Source organism: Harpia harpyja, chromosome 17, assembly GCF_026419915.1.
Source record: "Harpia harpyja isolate bHarHar1 chromosome 17, bHarHar1 primary haplotype, whole genome shotgun sequence".
Taxonomy (NCBI): domain Eukaryota; kingdom Metazoa; phylum Chordata; class Aves; order Accipitriformes; family Accipitridae; genus Harpia; species Harpia harpyja.
In genome coordinates this window covers 19,689,632-19,709,040 of record NC_068956.1, presented here as the reverse complement: position 1 = coordinate 19,709,040, position 19,409 = coordinate 19,689,632, and the positions used below count along the sequence as shown (strand labels likewise).

The 19,409-nt window shown below is 43.6% G+C and overlaps 1 protein-coding gene across 1 annotated transcript; it reads left to right on the top strand.

The window, feature by feature from the left end:
* The first annotated feature begins 922 nt into the window (after positions 1 to 922).
* Positions 923 to 2,866, top strand: LOC128153590 (vitelline membrane outer layer protein 1-like). The gene is given in 3 exon segments (XM_052813065.1): positions 923 to 1,093; positions 1,759 to 1,853; positions 2,584 to 2,866. Coding segments are annotated over 3 exon segments (549 nt in total).
* The last annotated feature ends 16,543 nt before the right edge of the window (positions 2,867 to 19,409 follow it).

The following is a 19,409-nucleotide window of genomic DNA, read 5'->3' as shown; positions in this document are numbered from 1 at the left end:
AAAATCATGAGGCTCAAGATACTTTCCTAAACTGTATTCTCCTCTTTGCCTCTTGAACAGAGAAACAGCTTCTGCCAGACCCTGCAAGCCTGACTAAGGGCACTAGGGAGCATTGGTTATCTGTATGTTAAGTGGGTCTCAACTCCAGGGTCTCAAATTCACCTGTCCCTGCATTGTGACATCCTCAAAGACCATGCATTCAAGTTCAGTATCACCTTTCTGGAACACCTGTCTTCTGCCTTCCCTCCCAATAGCATTTATCTCACTGATCCCTGAGACTCACTGTGGGCATCCTGGCATGTCTGACTTCAGTTAAGCTTGTTGCAAAGCAAAGCACAAGGTTTTTTACTGAAATAAAAATGACAGGGAAAAAAAAGACATTGAAACTATAAATAACCTACACATGTGTCAACCTTACCAGGAATCCTCTTCAACAGAGGGTTTTGGGAGACACAAGGCTTGAGTTTACTTATACTTTGTTCCAGACCAGGTCCCTTGTGTTTCTTCGTATACTTTGACCTGTCTTGCCAGACATCCAGCAATAACTAAAAAGGTTATGACACTTTCTCTCAAAAGGCAAACATCCCCATGGCCAAGTATCTGCATAGCCAGAAGCAGGAATCAATATTAAGCCTCTGCCATGAGCACAGCAAGGAGCACATAGGTCTTGCTATAGCCCTTCAGTGATGGTGGATATGCCTGCAGACACAGCATCTGCTGCATGTTGGCTGTCGAAATCCCAGGGGAGCTCCTCATGGGCACTGTGAGCAGGTCAGCAAGTGCTGTGTCACTGCCTGTCTGGAAACTGTTGTTCCTGTGGTGTTTGTCAATGGACTGGTGGGGAAAGGCAGGTTGCCTTGGCAGGGTATAAATTTCCCTGTCTGTATACCAGGTCTCCTTCAGCAGATGCAGAGTGCAAGAGATGAAGCTCCTCATGCCAGCTACCTTCATCCTGCTCCTCTCCTTCTGCATCCCGGGCACAGGGGTGTGTGAATACACCCCTGTCCTCACTGTGCCTAATGGAGGGCACTGTGGCAAGCGAGGGAGTTGGCAATTTTGCCACTATGGCTATGCCAATGGATTTGTGCTGAAGGTAAAATTCTCCCCATTTCCCACCATCTCCTGTCCCTACACCCTGGTCTACAACTCCCGACCTCCCAGGAGGGTCTTCTCCAGAGTCTAAGAACTTTCTGCAGAGTTTTTCCTCTTCCTGAGTATCGTACTCTGTACATAAAACTGTGAGTCTTCTGGAAAATTTGGCCTAGAAAATGTTGCCACTGTAGTTACACCAGTAAAGAAAAATATGACTTTTTTTCTTTTAGGACAAGAGGTCTCCCATCAGATACAGCAAAACCACAGCTACTGCCAGAATTGTTTTGCTCTCAATCTGGATAGAGGTGTGCTGGCAGATGCATGGTCTTACATGTGGCTGATGTTGCTGGGAGAAGCCACGTCAGTGCCGAAATCTGCTGCTGAAGTCAGGGAGAGAGGCAGCCTCCTCCAGTGTCTCTCCTGGGACTCAGAGTCTCTGCCTTACAGGTTGGGTCAGAAACAGTTAGAAAACACGAAGAATATGTTACAAGGGTTATGTAAGTACATTGCAGTTTCCAGTGACACACAGCCTTTCCCATGTGCTTCCCAAGAGATATTCTCATTACAGAAAGGAGTTGGGACTGTTTATGACCAGCAGTTAAAGGACTTTTCCTGGGTCTTCTCTCCCTTGCCTTTACCTCTGCCGCTGTGTGACTTCTACTGCAGGCGGAGCCCTCCCAGTTTGAAAGAGATGACGCAGCTCTGAGCGGCATATGCCTGCATTGTCAAGATGATTCAGTCATCAAGTCCTTGGTAGAGGTGTAAGTAACACAGTGGTTTCTCCTGTTTGTCATACACCAGCTCACAAAATACCCATAGGTGTCACCATTTGCAGGGGTCTCTTCTCGGACTTGCTTTGTCTGCGTAGTGCTGTAGTATAAAGTAAATTAAAACAGGTGGTTCATTCATTCATTCATTTTTAGGGTAATTAAACATGGTTACTTCACATTACTGCCTTCTGTTTGCTCTTGAAATTTCTGCAGAGCACTGTGAACACCCAAAGTATAGTCCTATGGACAGACTCCTTCTTTGGAAATCTGCAACACATGGGGCAAATGTGAGAAAAGGGGTTTTTAACCGTACCTTTAGCAACTGTTTGGGTGAAGCCCTGGCCCTACTGCAGTGAACAGCACTGCACCTCTGGAGACCAGGGTCTGCTCCCCCTGCTGCCTGGTGTGTACTTGTCAGACAGGTCGGGATGCATCATAAAACATGTGCTCAAGCTGTCCTTGGAGTTTCCACCAGAACCATAACTATCCAATCTCAGAATTCCTGGTATTTTTCTGATGAGATACCAATAAAGAGAAAAATACACCCTTGGAAAGAGGAAAAAAGAAGAGAAAGTAAGGGGCCCCAGACTGCAGCAGGATATTTGTGCTGGTCACTGCTGTGAGCAAGGAAGTGTTAAGCTTCAGGGCAGCATGATGAGGAGAAGGAGCACTTCCCAGCAGTCTGCAGAGCCCAGACATTCCTCTGTCTGCTTTTTGTCAGGTGGGGTACCTGGACCAGTTTCCAAGTTTGCCCTGGAGGCTACTTGATCTCCTTCTCACTGAGAACAGAGAAGTCCCAAGGAGGAGGTGGTGGCACAGCAGCCAACATCCAGTTCAGATGCTGAGATGGAACTGTGCTAGTAGGTGATGGACTATCATGGGGCAGATTTGGCCCATGGAGCAAAAGCTGCAACATATGTGGTCTCCAGACCAAGGTAGAGCCCCCACAGGGGCTTCAGGATGACACAGCACTCAACAATGTGAAGTTCTTCTGCTGTAAATGAGCACTTGCTCCATCTTCATCACAGCCTACACATCGGATATCCCACAGCAAATGAAACATCAGTAAAGCTTGGCTCTAGCTTTATACTGGGACATGACTGTGACATTTTAACTGCTTGCATCTTGCTGTACCGGCCAATGCTTTAGATGATGAAATGTCTTTTACAGCAACCACTACATTAGCATAGCTTCTCATAGTTACTGAAGTGTATTGTGTTCACAAGAATCATCACATCATGTAACTGCTGGTATATCACTGTGAAAACACCCAATCTCTGACAACTGCTCAGAGCTGAGGATCAGATTTCACAACCTTTTTTTTCTCTGAATGGTGAGTTTCTTTCAGGTTTGTTCTGTCCATTTTTCCCTTGTTTGAAATAATATTTGACCTGTTGACATGGCAGACAGGGAAGAATGGTTATTAGTTTGAGTCTACTTGAGGTTTCTGACCAAAGAGAAAATGATCAATGAGAGCTAAATGGGGTGAAACAGAAATTTGGGTGGGCTCATGAGAAGTGTCAAAGGTTTGGTAACATTGCCCACTCCTAACTTTAATTGCCTCAAGACTTTTACATGTTTTTTACAAACAATCTGTTAGCTCATACCTGAGATCCTGCCTTAGAAAACATAGTTAGAAAGTGTGCTTACCCTGAGCATTCATCTATGTGTGGCTGTGGTGCCACGTGGGTGGGCTGTAGCTCCCCAAACCTCCCTTGCTGCTGCTTTGTAGTGTGATGCACTGGCTCACCTAGCTGTTAGTGCAAAAATCATTTTCATGGGACTTGGTTTTTTGTTTCTTGCCTATGAGCTTCATGCTCTAAATAGAATGGGGAGAATCCAAACTAAAAATAAACTCTGTGTCATTCATCCGGTTTTTATGCTCCAATTTGCTGGGTAAGCTTGAAGTTATTACCTTGTCCGGATGTGCTAGATGTAAAGAACATACTCGCAATTTGGGGAGAAACCATACCTGGAGATCATTATTGTGCCCTAATATCTGAGCCACTGGGTCTCTCAAGAAGTCTTCTTGCCTCTCTGAGCACCTTTTAGGAAATGTAGCTGTTGCTAGTCCCTCAAAGCAATGCATTATGCATGTTTGTGTACTTGAAACAAGGTAGGGGCATGGTGTTGTCATTCTCTAGGTGACTGGTTGGGCTGTGGGGCTGTCGTGTCCAGGACGACAGCCACGTGGAGCAGCACAGAGATGATGGGTGGAGGTTCCTTCCGCCAGTTCACATCCTCTGCTTAGCACATACACAGCAGCTATCACCACTCTGGCATTTCATCCATGTGAGATTTTCTTCCTGTCACTTACCTCAAAAAATACTTGAATAATAACTGTATTTTCTTTTAAGAGAAATGGAATATAGCAGGCAAAAGAATAGAACAAACATGATATGTACTTTGGTTAAAAGGGTTTTGATAAAAAAATCAGGGGTTTGCTTTTGAGCAGATCACTGGTCTGCCTAACTCTGTGTACTGCCTCTGGTGGCAGTGCTCAATATCTAATGCTTGCTGTGGTAAAAAGTTTCTCTCAGTCAGGGATGTGATGAGTATGAATTTTATTGGCAAAGCCAACAGCAGTCATTGGATGTTTGGTGTTTGGTAATGTTCTCCAGTGCTGGCCTTCGGAGCACACAGCAATTTCTCATGATGTTTGTGTCATTTTGCATCCCAGTCTCCATTTTTTACAACACAGGAATTTTCCAAGTGGTGGGTGATGAGTGGAGAAGCCAGCCATACAGAACTCAGGATTGATTGCATCTACTGCAACTGGGCAGAGAATAAAACATTTCTCTTGTCTCTCTCTGTACTGTACAGGGTACTGCTTCCCGTCTTCTGCTTCCTGAGGTGCAGCTGGGGTAAACTGATGCATCTCCAATGACATCATTCAAAGTTACTTCAAGTGAAGCACTTACCAAAGCCTCAGTGGTACAAGAAGAAATCTTAGAAAGATTCCTGGATGTGAATGATTTTATTTTAAAAAAATTAATATGAAGATTTTTCAGCCAGACCTTCTGCTGCAAATTTGCATGGCTCTGATTTATTTAATCTCAGGATCTGATTTATTTCTTAACCCTTTAGGCTGTTTATTTGATTATTTGGTATTTTTAAGTGATCCTGTAACTGCTTTCTGTACTCCTCTTGAATGCAGACATTTTAAGTGTGCAACTGTTTTTTTTAAAGAAATGCTTATTTTGCAAAACCAGCCCAGACAGCATTTGAAATACAAGTATTATTAGCTTCAAGGAAGCATTTTGTAACTTCCATCTCCTTTGGGGATTTTTCTGAAAAAAAATCCTTATTTGTCATATATATTCAGCTCTCTGTAAACATTCAAATCCCTCAGCTCTAGTACTTAGTAGCAACCCCCCCTGCCCCAAAGCAGCAATCTTCTTCTAACAAGCTGAACTAAACTAAATTAAAACTAAATTCTGATGCTGTCACAGTTAACTTGGGTTAACAGTGACCAAATGTTACGGATGCACGACTAACCAACTCCAACAGGTGTTAAAACTCAGATTTATTCTTCAGCAAAAGTTAGTTAGAGGTCTGATAACATTCTATAAAATCACAGGCTCAATGATGTAAAGAGAATTAATACTACATGGCTGACTTAAGAATTCCCAAGATTTAAAGTGATGGCTCAAAACGCGCATATCACTCACCTAAAAGCTGAGGGCTCTCTCCCTCGAGGAGTTACCTCGGGCGGTGCCCCGGCCCGAGGGGGAGTCCCCGACTGCAGACCCGCTGCTCTGAGGAGGACTGCCAACGTGTCCTCCGGCAGGACCCCGTTTATACCCCTGTCGAATCTGACCTGTGGTCATTTAATTCTATTGGCTAGGAGGGTCACCTTGGTGTACCTGGTGCATCTCGATTGGCCAGTTCAAATTTCAACCTGCAGCCTCCAGGGTTTCCTTCCCCTTCTCCCTTCCTGGAGAAGTTTCGTTTCCTGCTGGCAGGATGGGGGGGGCGGGATGTACTGCCACACCACATAAAAACTTACCTTCTAAAATGACTGTGTTTTCAAACCCCACATGGACATACCTTAATTTGCATCCAGTTGCTTGACTTCCATTTTCTTAAGAGATACGGATCATTTCAGCTTGCAAACTGACCATCCAGCATAATTAGTGAGGTGATATTTGAGGACATAAAAATAGCTGCACTGATCTAAACAAAACTAAAGCCTCTAAACAAAAAGGCTTCATTCAATGAAACTGAACAGGAATCATGGTGATATTATCTGCATCATCTTCCAAAGCCTGGGTAATCTCTTTGCTCAGGCAGAGGCAGCTCCATGCACTTCACAGAAGTCTTAGAGGGCCAACTACTTGTCACCTCCCATCAGAGCAAGTAGGACAAGTAAAATTGTCAAGTATTTTATATTACAATGTGGTATGATCATTGTCACCAGCAAATGCGTCAACATGACATTTCAAGTGCTTTTTTTCTCAGCATGTGAATAAGTTGTGCATCTTGGAAAGATATGCTATGTGAATTTAAGTTGTGTGTGCAGCCATTTATGTGTGGGGAAAGAAGTCTGGTAGTTTCTCTGTTCTCCAGGTAGAGATGGTTTCTTAGAGAGCTAATTCTTGGAATGGCCATTATCACTGAGCTGAAGTGCCTAAAAGAAGGAATTACTTTTCTTTTGAGTGATTTGTTCAAGAAGCAGTGCCTATTTTCTTATGTGTGTATATGTAGACAATGGAAAAACTTGAACTTCGTATCACACATTTCTTCTCCAGAGGGTAGGCCAAGCTGGAAGACTCTGAACATCTGCTTCTTCTCTGCAAATGAATGATTCAGTCAAATTTTGAGGTTGCACTGGGGGAAGAATTATTCACATCATCAGCAAAACTGACCTTTTATGCTTCCCTGCTGTGCCAGGTACAACATATTGGTGTGCGAGTAGAAACTCCAAACGAGAGCTGTTCCAAGAAATGTTTGGAAAACAGAATACCGCCTTCTCTTCACATACTTTCTCATGTATTTATCAGCAACTTCAAAATCGAATGGGGATGTTTTTGTCACCTGAATACTGATGGAATACTTCCAGCCGGGCCTCCTCTGATGGTCTGCTTGCAAAAGATGGGTCATATACAGAAAAGGTGGGGTGGGACTTCAATTTAGAAGCTCAAGCTGATCAGGTCTTAGCCATTTGCTGCACTCAGGGTGGAGGAGTCAAACTCAACTGAAACAAAGGTATAAACCCATCATCAAAGTGTGCTGGAACTGATATGGCTGAAACTGTGTGTAGATGGAAACTGTGAGTAGCTACATCTACTTGACTTCAAAAAGTCACTGTGTGTCCCTGGCACATCCAGGAGTCAGGAACACATTGCCAAAGAACTGCTTGTCAGTTCCTGTGGAATGACAATGGGACCAGTGGCAAGACCAAGGACCAAGCAAGAACTATCCCTGCATCTACTGATAATGTGGCAATATGGGGGCTGGAGTATAAGTAGGCTTGGGGAAGGCAAAGAAGAGTTTTCTACCCATCCATGCACATGTGGCACAGCTCCCAGGGAGGCTGGCAGAAGCAGCAGGTCTGGAGCTTTCCAGAAGTCATTTTTTAAAAGCCATTTCTATTGAATAAGACTGAAGAAGATCCAGAACAAACCTGCTGTTAGTGGTGCTCCAGTGAACCAAGCTTTGAGACTGCTTCTAGAAAGATGGCCTTAGAAATCTTAGCCTTTATGACTGCATTGTTCCCACTTCATGAGGAAAATAAATATTCCATCCATCATAGGTGTTCTGAAGCTTATTAGTTTTTGTGAGATGCAGAGAAAACATCTGAAGATGCTTTAGCTACATGTGATTGTTAGTGCTATACATGATGGAGATGTGCACCATGCAGCTCATGCTCAATATGTCATAGTTACCTTTGCTAGCCCTTAAAGCCAACCCTAATTAATTAGCATGATTGCCAGTGAGGAAACAACTAAAACCATCTGTTTTAGAATTTTCTGATTATAATTATTAGGAAATGTTTCTACAGAATGTGAGCAGCAGAGAATATTAACCTATGGGTCATGAAAAGAAAAATAGCAGGGCATTGGAGAGGTTGTTCATGAAGGATTGAATTCTGGCTTCCATCCTCCCCCACAACACTGAGCCTGTGGGTATGCCCTTGTCCCACCGGACTGCATATCTATGGTATTGTGCTTGAATCCTAATTTATTGTCTGAGAAGTTGTTGCATGGTTTGTACCTGCCTGCTTTGTCTCCATCTCTGCAGAAATGAAGCCTACACGAGGCAGTTCAGGCTCTAGCAAGTAATGTTAGAAACTGTTGCCCTGGCAGGAAGAGGGCATAGAAGGTACCTCCCTGGCTCAGTGAAAGCTGGGGAGAATGAATGAGCTGTCTGGCAGTTCAGAAACACAATTAACAGCAAGGTGGCAACACCAGATGTATAGAAACCATATTTCTCTTGAGCAGACAGTGTGTAAACTTTCTTAGAGACTTTCTTCTTTGGTGGATGTTTCCTGCGCTTTCCATATCCTACCAGAGCAAAATTTGGTAGACCTCAATCACCTCATAGCACCTTACAACACAGACTGACTCTGTATAGCTTGCTAAGATTTGATGGCTTCTGCAAAAGTTCAGCTAGTTGGATGACATTTGGCTGCACTAACAACTAGGCCTCTCCAGCAAAGAGTAATAACTATTGCTTTCTGATCACTCAAAACCAGTTCAATGGCAGCGATGGAGTAGTGGTAGTTTGGTGCATTTCTTAATGAACATAAACCATCAAGATGGACATCAGTGGCCTCTTTAGTGGCTGTGTAGCAGAGAAAACAAGTGAAGGTGCTGCAAGAACATTTGCATGAACTTATTAACTCAGTCTGTGGAAAAGAACATTTTCAGAGGGAACATGACAGTATGAGAAGTTAGGTTACTACACGAGTCTTTTCAGGATTAGGCCCTGAACAGGTCTGAGATACTGTGTTTCTGCTGATCTCTTTCTCAGGGGGAGCATTCTGCAGCTCTTTTGTGAATGACTTAGAAGTGCATTGACAAAAATGTATGTGACTGGCTTTGTTAAAATCCAGAAAAGGCCACTCATACCCTAAAGGACACTGTCTCTCCATGCTATCAAAAAATATTTTAACCCATTGCACTTTTTCAAGTAGTAGGAGTAGATTAAAAAATTAATCCCCCAATCTGATGTTGTGTCTAGAATGCCTTTCAGTCCTTGCTCCAGAATTTTTTTCATGTCAGTGAACTTTTTATGGTGAGATAACCAGAAGTAATTTAGAAAGCAACTTTCCTTCTCATCTTTTGCCAATATTGTGATTATCAAGTAAGACCAGCTCTATTATTTCCAGTTTATTGCTATAGCATCCACAACGTGGTTTGCAGTGCTGTCAATGGGAAAACATGAAAGCTGATTTGAACATCTTTTTTTCCATGGAGAAAAGACAAAAATAAATTCTGACTCCTGCCAGCTATGGTGTTTGTGCTTCACTACAACAGCAACTTCTGTGTGCTTACTGGGAAGAGCAGTGTCAAGGGGGCAAAGCTCTTCTTAATTTCAAAGGAGGCTTTCATCTCAGGAAACATAGTAACTAAATGAAGAAAATATCACTTCTATTTCTAGGTGTTTGCAAACAAACAGCTCAGAACACTTCAGTGATTTATGAAAAAACATAACTGTGTTTCTCCTCTGGGTCACACTGGAGTCAGTGAAGTTATGCATGTATAAAATAGGGATGAGTGAGAAAGACATAAACTCAGGAAATCATTACTGTATGATCTACCTGATGAAAAATTTCCTTTCAAGTCTAGCCAAATGACTGCAACTTTCCATGTGGGATTATAACACCTATGCTACAGTGCTAAGTAGTTATCCAGCAGTACGTGCTAAGTGTCACTCCTATTAGAGGTGTAAGAAATCCACTGGTGTACTCCCAGACTTTAAAACCCAGTTGGAAGTTTATCAATGAGTTATCTTGGAGATGGCTCACCTTGAATGAGAAACAGTGTCATACTCTTGCTTGCGAAACAGGCTTTTATGTAAGTATTATGGTTTCCACAGAAACATAACTAAATCTTTCCACCAGCATAATCCCAAAGGCTTTTACAGACCTGGAAAATATGCAGTGAATAGTCAAATCATTTTTTTATGCTGACAGAAAGAATGCCACAGTTGTCACCCAGTCGTTTCTCAAGTGGGGCAAAATAAGTTTAAATCCCACATCGCAGAATTGCCTGGCAGCATTCAGACATTTTCTGGAATCCCATTTCACTGCAAGTTCAGTTTTGTAAATCTCTAATGAAAACTTATAGAACTGTGGAAGCTATAGATGGGAAAGACCTTACGCATTTGTCTTCCCAAAGCCTGTTGGTGAGTGCAAAACCCATGAGAACAGGAACAATTATTATGCTGATGATCTCTTTCCCAGGTCTATATTGTTTCCAGTTGTGCATTTTCTAGTGTTCTTCATGTTGAGTTTTAAATGTTCCCCTTAATTGTTGGGCATCCCACCATGTAACAGGGATTTGCCAGGCAAAAAGTTTTCCCTGACAGTCAGTCTGCAGTGTCCTCTTGTGTAATTTCACCCCACTAAACAGTGGTTTAGGACCCTGTTCACTTTTCTAGGTCATGGCTGAAGATATTTCTTGATACTGTTCTATAACAGAGATGGGGCTGATCTGTACTAATTCTTTAACACTTTGTGGGCATTTTAATGCTTTCAACTAAAAGAGAGGCAGGCAATAAGCTTGGTCACTGGGCCCAGACTGTTAGCTCCTGCTTGGGTGAGTTTTCCCAGCCATCTTTTTTTTTTTCTCTTTTTTTTTTTTTAGTGTTATAGACTTGGATAATATAAAAGAGTTTTTGGACTCTCTGGTCTGCATGTTTTGTTCTTTCAGTGCTGAGGTGTGCTGGTTTCATGCCAGCTGAATAGCCAAAAGAAAGAAAACCAAAAGTGTTCACGGTCTTTATTATCTTTGTGCCCCCCTAGCACATTTTTAATCTCTGTGATAGCAAGGTATTGGGAGAGGTCCTTTATAAACTGTTTCCCACCTCTTTCCCTCCCCAGTTAGTTTTTCTGTCTCCTGCTTCATGTCACTACAAAGTTAAAGAAAGTTCCTATATCATTTCTCCTGGCATTGCTAATACATTGTGCAGAAGACTGATTCTGGATGGGTGACAGGAATCCTTTTACACCTTTTTGTTCTCCCCATTAGAGCACAAAACCACTAGTGACCTCATCTAAACATATTTGAATTAATGTTTAGGGTAAGATTCGCTGCTTACTGTTGCTGGATGCATTAACAAGAATTTCTGTATTTTGAAGCTGATTTAGCAAGGTCATTTGACTGAACTTTGAGATCCTGAGCCATTTTGTCATGAAGCCTCCCTGCTCTTGTTATACTTCTGTATGTTTTTTATTGAGTCCCTGCATATTCAGTAATAAATCTGTCACGAGAAGGCTTCAAATGCAGAGTTCATACCAAACAGAGTTTTCACAGATGGTCTGCAAATATGTACGGCCAAGAGCTACTTGACAATTTTCTCTGTCGAGTGTTTCTTTGGCATAGATACACCCATGGCCACATTCCAAGCCAGTGGTGACACTAGCAAGGGGATGTGGTGGAGGCTGAAGCAGAAAAGTCCAAGGCTGCTGGAGCAGAAAGGGGTGAGCGTGCAGTGTGGGAGCGGGGCTCGTCCTGCAAGGGCAGGAGCAAGGTCTGAGCAGGGTATGGTGATCAAGAAGGGAAATACAAAATGGAGGGGAGGTGGGAAGGGGCTGTGTTCATGCAGAAGCTGCATTCATTTAAGTGCATTTTCAGTCCAGCTCCCTTGCACGAGGGGATGGCTGCCATGGTGAGAGGGGGCTCTGAGGTGCTGTTTGCTGTGGCTGGATCCCAAGACTGCTGGTACAGGCACAGTCACGGCGAAGGAGCTTGAAAAGCCTTCTGGTGTCTACTCAGGTAGGTATTTGGGACAACTCACCTTCTCTGAGCATGGAGTCCTCCATTTTCATGGGCCATGTGTCTGATCCACTGATCATTTCTGTGCTGTAAGTTGTCACCCCTATTGCTCTCCAATTTCATTCGAGGGGAGGGAAACATTCTTTGACTTTTGGTTCAATACTTTGATTTCTGATAGCTTAAGCAAATCACTTCTGCCATGATCCTTCTTCTGCCATACTCACTTCAGGCTCTTCTCTTCGTGCTCAAGTTGTAGTTGGTGCCTTCTGGCTCCATTGCCAGACCTGCACACTAATCTGCTGGAGGAAGCAGCCTGTTTTTCTCTGTCACCTTGTGTGGATCTTTGTATCATTGCTAGTCTGGAGGTTTAAGGTATTTTCAGCTTTGAGCAGGAGCACTACTTTGGCCAGATGCTCAGGACTGCTAGAGGTCAATGATAAGAAGATATGAGCATGTTTTTATTTGAAATTGGGCTTTGTTTATTCATTGCAGTGAGAAGAGCATTTAACTGAGACATGATTAGGCTGTAGCTGTACTTTCCTCAATGTCCATGAGCAGACCACCTACAGGGCTGCTCCCATTACTGCTATCTCTCTATAGCAGTGCCTAGGGAACACTACTTATTTGCCATATTGGTATTTTGGATATAGTAAGTGCAATTAGTTGTGTGTTAGGTACAGTAAATGCCACATGAGGTAGTTGCTGTTTCACACAGGCTGCAGTGCAGGTGGGCACCAGGGCATCCATTAATGGCTAAGTGGGCCAGGGAAGGAGGATCTGGGGCCTTTAAGGAATGGGTGCTTTGCACTGCAATGAGAAACAGAGTGTGTGTGTGGTGCTTACCTAAATAAAACCTGCCATCTTCATTCAATGACTTGTCTATTTATAGTGAGACCTCACAATGGACTTCAAGTACCATGAAAATCTTAGAGGGCCCATAATCCTTTATCATAATGACTGAATTCTATCAGCCATCAAAAATGCCTTATTTTCCTGCAAAAGTTTGCTTTTCTGCTTATTTGTACTTGTGGAAAAAAACCTTCTCATATTTCACCTCAACTTTTCCTAGTTTTGCTTTCTCTTACTACTTCCTGTCTTGAGGCTCTGAATAACTCTTTTGCTTCTGAGACTATGTATATTGTTACCTTGCAGATATATACAGTCTGTTATTATTGTTCCTTTTATTGCCAATATAAATTTAACTCCTTAAATGCCTATATGATTTATTATTCTGTATATAAAGCCATAAGAGCTAAGTGGACTTGATTTCTGTTGACTTTGAATTTTAAAAATAGTTACAATATTTTAAACAATATTTGAAGCAACTCTAAAGCACACAAACTAATCTCAGTTCAGTGCATGCAAAAATTCTGTGATACCTATCAATAGCCGATACCTATCAATAGCCAATACCTATCAATACCAATCTAGAGCAGCTGGAAGTATGACCCTGTGAATTCAGAATTTTTTTCCCAATCTGAATGGACTGGCTCATAAAAGTTGAGCCTGGAAATAAGCATTTCCTTCTGGAATTGTGGAGAGGGTCCTTTTGAGCAGCCAGCCCAGTGGTTCTTAGAAAATATAGAGACCAGACTGATATGAGGATGGCTTATCAAGGATCTGTATTTAACCCTGACTACTGTTCTACTCTATTCAGGAATGTGAGCAGAGCAAGCTCAAACTCTACAAAATCCAGATGAATCTATTATGATTCATCTAATTAGCACTGTATAATGTTCTTTTTTTCTGAAGTTTTAAATATACAATGCTGCTGCAATTCAGTTAAGCAACTGAGCATAGGCTTAATGCAGGTGCATGAATAGTCCTGTCACTTTCAACAATTAAAATTAAACACGAGTAGGTGCTTTATTAGAATGGGGCTGAATTTGCTTGCTAAAATTATTTATTATGCATGATAGATATCCGAACTGCAGTGCCTTCAGGTAGAATATGCCTGAGGGAATATGGACACCTGTAATCTATAGCTCACGTGCTCATGAGTGGCAATGTCCTTGTCATCTGCTCGTGTTACAGGAAGAGCATCTGAGATTTAGCAATAACCTAACTCTGTTCTTTCTCTGTTTAAAGGGGAAAATGCAGCTCTTCCAGGTTGGTGTTAGGTAATACATTCCAGTCAGAGAGAAAGAAATCTTGCAAGGAGCTGATTTGGGGCTGCTGGCTGTGGATGACCAACGGGTGTTGACGGGAACTGATGGCTTGGTCGCAGCCCTCCAGACACTGGGTGCTTACTGTGCATGCTGTCCCTGCCGCAAAACAGATGGTCTAGTCCACAGCAAAGAGCCAGGTGGGTATCAGAGCTGGACACAATTCTCCCAGACTCTGCACAGAGCTCCACTTCACACAAGACCATGGTGCAGTTGTCAGCTCTCATTACATCCCTGTGAGTGAACTCGATACCTTCCCGGCTGGGCTGAAGTCAGACTGGCTGGTGGAGACCCGAGGAGGGGCAGCTGCTCTGGGGACCCTCTGCTTTCACGGGGGAGAAATCGCTCCCCAGTTCACTGGCTGTCCTGCACATTTTCCCTGGGGCAGAGCAGAGGAGCAGGGAGAAAGGCTGCCCCTTATACGCTCCTGACATGGGGAGAGAAGGAGAGGGGTGAGCAGTCCTTGTTAGAACTGCTCTCCTTCAACCGGGTGACACTCAGCATGTCAGGAGGACTGACATGCAGCTTTGAGTTGCTGCAGAAATCATCAGGGGAGTTAGCTGGGCTTGAGAGGGGTCAGAGACACAGTCTTGAAGCTAAACCAGAGGGAGAAGCAGCTGTGAGACGAACTATTGTTTCATGTCTCCGTGCTTACCTCCAAGTATAAGAGTTACTTCCTTAAACTTTGTTTTTTTAATTAATTCATTTTAATTGTAGTTTAAGGTACTTTAATGTTAGAAAGTCCCAGGAAGGCTGGCGGTAGGTACTGGTTTGCACTGGCAGGCCAGAGTCCCCTAGGAGCTGGTTGGGATCTCCACAGGGACAATTTACACACCTCTGCCAGGGTCATGCTCCAGCCAAGCTCCTGAGCCACCAGATGAAGGGGCTGATGGAGGAGCTGAGCCCCCTGCACAGCATCAGGTAGGGTGAACAGGAAACTGTCCCTTGAGGCAAGACCCCAAGCTCTCTGTTGCATGGAAGGAGGGATGGGAAAGAGCAATCCCTGAGCAGGTGGAGGATGGGGACGACTAGATGCTTGTAAGCTATTGCAATAGGAGGAAGGCTCCTTCACCACTTGCAGAGGTGAAGGACCTCAACAGGTGAGCCCAGAAAGTTGTGTTGGGGGAGGCATCTGGGCTGATTGAGCCTGATTTGTACTCTGGAGCCAGGAAGCCGTGGGTGGCCGTGGTGGGAGACTCCCTCCTGTGGGTGACAGAGGCACCCTTGGCCTGCCAGACTAGATGTCTCAGGAGGTTTTGCTGCTTGACCAGGGCTGTGATATGGGATGTACTAAAGAGACTGACAAGACTTATCCAGCCCTCAGACTACTACCCCTTGCTTGCTCATCCACACGGACACTAGTGATTCTTCTGGAAAGACCTTCAGTATATCAAAAGTGGCTACAGGGCCTTGGTGGTAAAGGCCAAAGCCACGGGGACCCGGAGGGGGTTCTCCCCAGTCCTGCTGGTGGATGGGAGAGGGTCTGTTCAAAGTGGTTCCATCCTGTGGGTCAAGTTTCAGTTATGCAGCCAGTATCCAAGACAGGGCTTAAGATCTGATAACTTTCTTTGAGGAACGAGGACAGCAGAGGGAAAGACAGGATCCATCTGACAAAGTGGGACAAGAACTGTACCAGAAGGCCTGCTAACCTAGTATGTAGGGCTTTATACTGGGATGCTAGGGTATGGTGACCAAAGCCCAAAGAGAGGTGGAGGAATCCATGTGTTTATCTCCATTTATTCACCTAAGACCACAAGTTAACTTTGTGCACAGCAAGTTTTTTGGGATAACACAAGGTGCAAAGCTGCAAGGGCAGCACAAGCAGGTACAACTCTTCCCAGAGGCACCTGCTAGCAGTGGTACAAACTGCTGTGTTCCCAGTCAGCTCCTCTCCCCTGACTCAGCCAGGGTCAGTTGTGCTGAATTCCCTGTTATAGTTATAGTGGGAAGAGAAGGGGCTAAGAATTGTAGGTGCACTTACCCTGCAATGCATAAAATACTTTTCCCTTGTCTTATTTCTTAAAACCTGCAATAGCACGCAGAAAGCTTGGAGACTTTTTGCCTTTGCAGTACCTGGGTGAGTACACATGTATCTTACAGCCCTCGTGCTCTGCATGGTGACTAAACACCTGGGCTGCTGCCTGTGTTGGCACACAGCAATTATCTTGATGACTCAGGGCTTTGAGGGAGAGAGTTAAAGAGGGTACAGGGTGAATGAGCACATGGATGGCACATTTCAAACTCCAGTAATGGGTAAATGATTCCTTTCCTGTGAGTGCTTAAAAGGACTGGGAATACACTAAGCAGTGCTTCTTTTGTAGATCACCTGGAGGTGATTCTCAGGGTCTACAGGAGAAAAATGTTGTAGGAAAGCTCTGCTGAATTTGACACAGCATTTGGTGCCCTCACAGTGAGGGACAGAAGGAGCTTGAGGAGTCTGCTTAATAGATGTCCAGAGAAAGTACCCAAACTTTAAAGCATCCCCAAACCAAGTTCTAGCCCAAAGCTGGCCCTTGGCTCACAGGCAGTCAAGCAGAGATGCAGTTGGTGCCAAATAAAAAGTTGGTCACAAAAGCAATATTCACTTCAAGCCACAACAACATAGTAAACAGTCATCCAGGCTGTTGGTATATAGCTCTCAACATCTCTCTCCCAGGATGTTGGATTTCTAGGGGCCTTTGTCCTTTAATATAAGCAGAGATTGGACTTCTTTGTGGTTGTTGTTGCTACAAAGAAGGAAAGTATACATCCTTAGTGCACTGTAAGTACTTGATATGTTATGTGTTCCTCAGTGTCTAGGGGTTTTAAAGAAGCTGGAAAGTGCTGCAGGCAGTGAGTGGTCTGTTTTGATCTCAGTAGTAGAGAGACAGCCATCTTCCTTTTTAACGTGGATCAAGAATTTCCCTGTTGCTCCACTCTTTTCACACCTGAAGGTCTTGACCAGCACTCCTCACCAGATCTTGAATGTCCCTGCACAGTCCTATGACTTGGGAGACCTGGTGGCATCACCTCACCTCCAGATGAGATGAAGTGTCATCCAGCTTTGGCTGTTTGGATCAGCCAAAGGAAGAGATCTGACTTGCAGCTTACCCTGATTAATAGCTTTTTCCTAGGAGGTAGCTCTAAAACTTGGGAGAGTCAGTGGCTTTTGCATCTTGGTCTGCATGCCTCTGTTCTTTAGTTAGGATTTAACTGCTGCTTATGGAATTTTTTGATGCTTTTTCCTTTCTCTTGCATCCCAGGAGCTGGCATGTCCTTGCAGTGATGCTGGAGAAGCACTTTCTTTCTGCTGAGCTCTCTGTTCCTTGTTTAATTTGGGTATTTATCCCATATGACAGTGGCTCCTCTTATTTAATGCTGTCTAGCAGAAATTGGGGGAAAGGTTCATAAGGCCATGTCTCTGAGACATACTTTTCATCAGACATCTCACAAAGCCATCAGACTCGCTGGCTGTGGCCTCTGTTTACCTGAGTTCAGAGGGGATGCTGGCAGGCAGGGCAGTTTCGCCAAGCTGGTGCAACCTTCTAGGTATGGCAGAGAGCCTGGCTCACCATATCACTACCAGTTTGCTGCTGCTCCTGTTGTGTTACTGCCAGTGTTGAAGTCAAGGACACAGCTTCCAGGGCTAATGGAAACAGGACACTTGTCATATTTCTATATGAAATATACTCTAAAATTAAATTACATCATTGTATTACTGTTCTTTATTCATCTCATGAAGCTTAGTCCCTCTAAGGACAATTATAATACAGACTGCATGTTATAAATACCTATGCAAAAAGGACTCAGAATCTCCTTCGGAAGAGCATGGGTAACCAGGGAGGTTAAACTCTAATTGCCTGTTCAGTCCTGTTTTGCTGCAGGAGGATTCAGCTTTTATGCCGTAATTTTTTCCACTGATTTGCTGGATACCATCAAACAAATTACCTCACGTCCCCCCATCGCCTGTCCATATTTTTCTTGTATTGACTCTAGGCTATTTGAGATCACGATGGTTTCTCACAGTGGGAACATATATAATGGTGCCTTTGAGGTACCTGCAGCTCATGGAGATGTAGCCAGGTTAGCTTCATATTAGGTAAGTCTGGTGCTACTAGGAGCAAAGCCACAGCAGCAGGAAGCTCATCAGAAGTGATGAACACCACTTCAGATGAACACCACTCATGCCACCTCAAATGTGGTTCCCCTCAGCCCACCTCCAAAGCTGGGCAAACGCTTGGCTCTCCAGCTCGTGCCAAGCAGGAATATTGACTGCTGGAATATTTTGACATGTCAACAGCTAGTTGGGCTAAAGCGGACTCAAGCTCAATTAAAGAGCTGCAAGATTCATTTCACCTAATCATAGCCACATACAAGTTAATAGAGTAGACTAGACTAGTTCAGTTGGAAGAGACCTACAGTGATCATCTAGTCTAACTGCAAATGATGGCAAAAGTCAGGTGTCTGGGTTTCTCTCTCCTTCATCGAGACCCTGTCGCCTCCATATGATGGTTCAGTCCCACTCCTTCAGACACTATCTCCTGTGTCTACAGACAGAGCCTAGTCTAGTTACCTGGCTTTCAGGTGCCTACAGATAGCTGAGAAGAATGAAATCCTATGTGGATATTTGTCCCATAGTGTTGTTCTGGCTTCCCTGAAGCTTCCAACTGCTGCTCCAATTCTAGCACAAAGCAGTAGCTTTGGTATATGTATGCCAGCTCAGTGTCTGTGCCAAAATACTGCTTTCTCTGGGTGAGACATTTGTCAAATTCTGATCTAATGTCAGGATTTCTAATTGTCATTGACATTTTGAATAATCACATAAATTAATTACTCTGAAGATGATCTCAATAGGTGTGAAGCTGCCATTGTGCAGTGGAGGTTGACTCATCACACACATTATGGGACAATGTTTTTCTATGAATATTTCACCCTTGTACACTTATTTGTCCTGTCAGTGAGACTGAGGCAATTTTAACGATTATTTTGCAACTGCATTTTATTTTGATACAAAGAGAATTTTATATCGCAGACCAGATACTTGAAGGTGTCTGTTGCTGTTTGCCTGTTTTCCTTCCATTGTTATTCCTTCAGGGACAACTGGAGGCAGGTAATATATCAATATTTATTATGTCAAAAATGAGAGTGATTGCAGTGTTGACAGCTCACCTACAACTGTGTTAGCTATGGCAAACACTTCTTTCTTCTTGCTATGGAGATTTCTGTGGCTGTATTTTCTCCAGTGTTTCCTCTGCAATTAGTTAATAAATGACTTGGTTTTTAAAAAGCTTAACTCTTGACTCTGTTGAGCATAAAGGAAAGGAATAAGATACTTTTTGTCCTTTGCCAAGACATCAATGTGAATTTTATGTAAAGAAATATGTGGAAAGCTGCTGTGGGTTGCAAGGTGATGTAATACCTAACATACCAGCATGAACCTTGGAGTATATCAGTTTCTG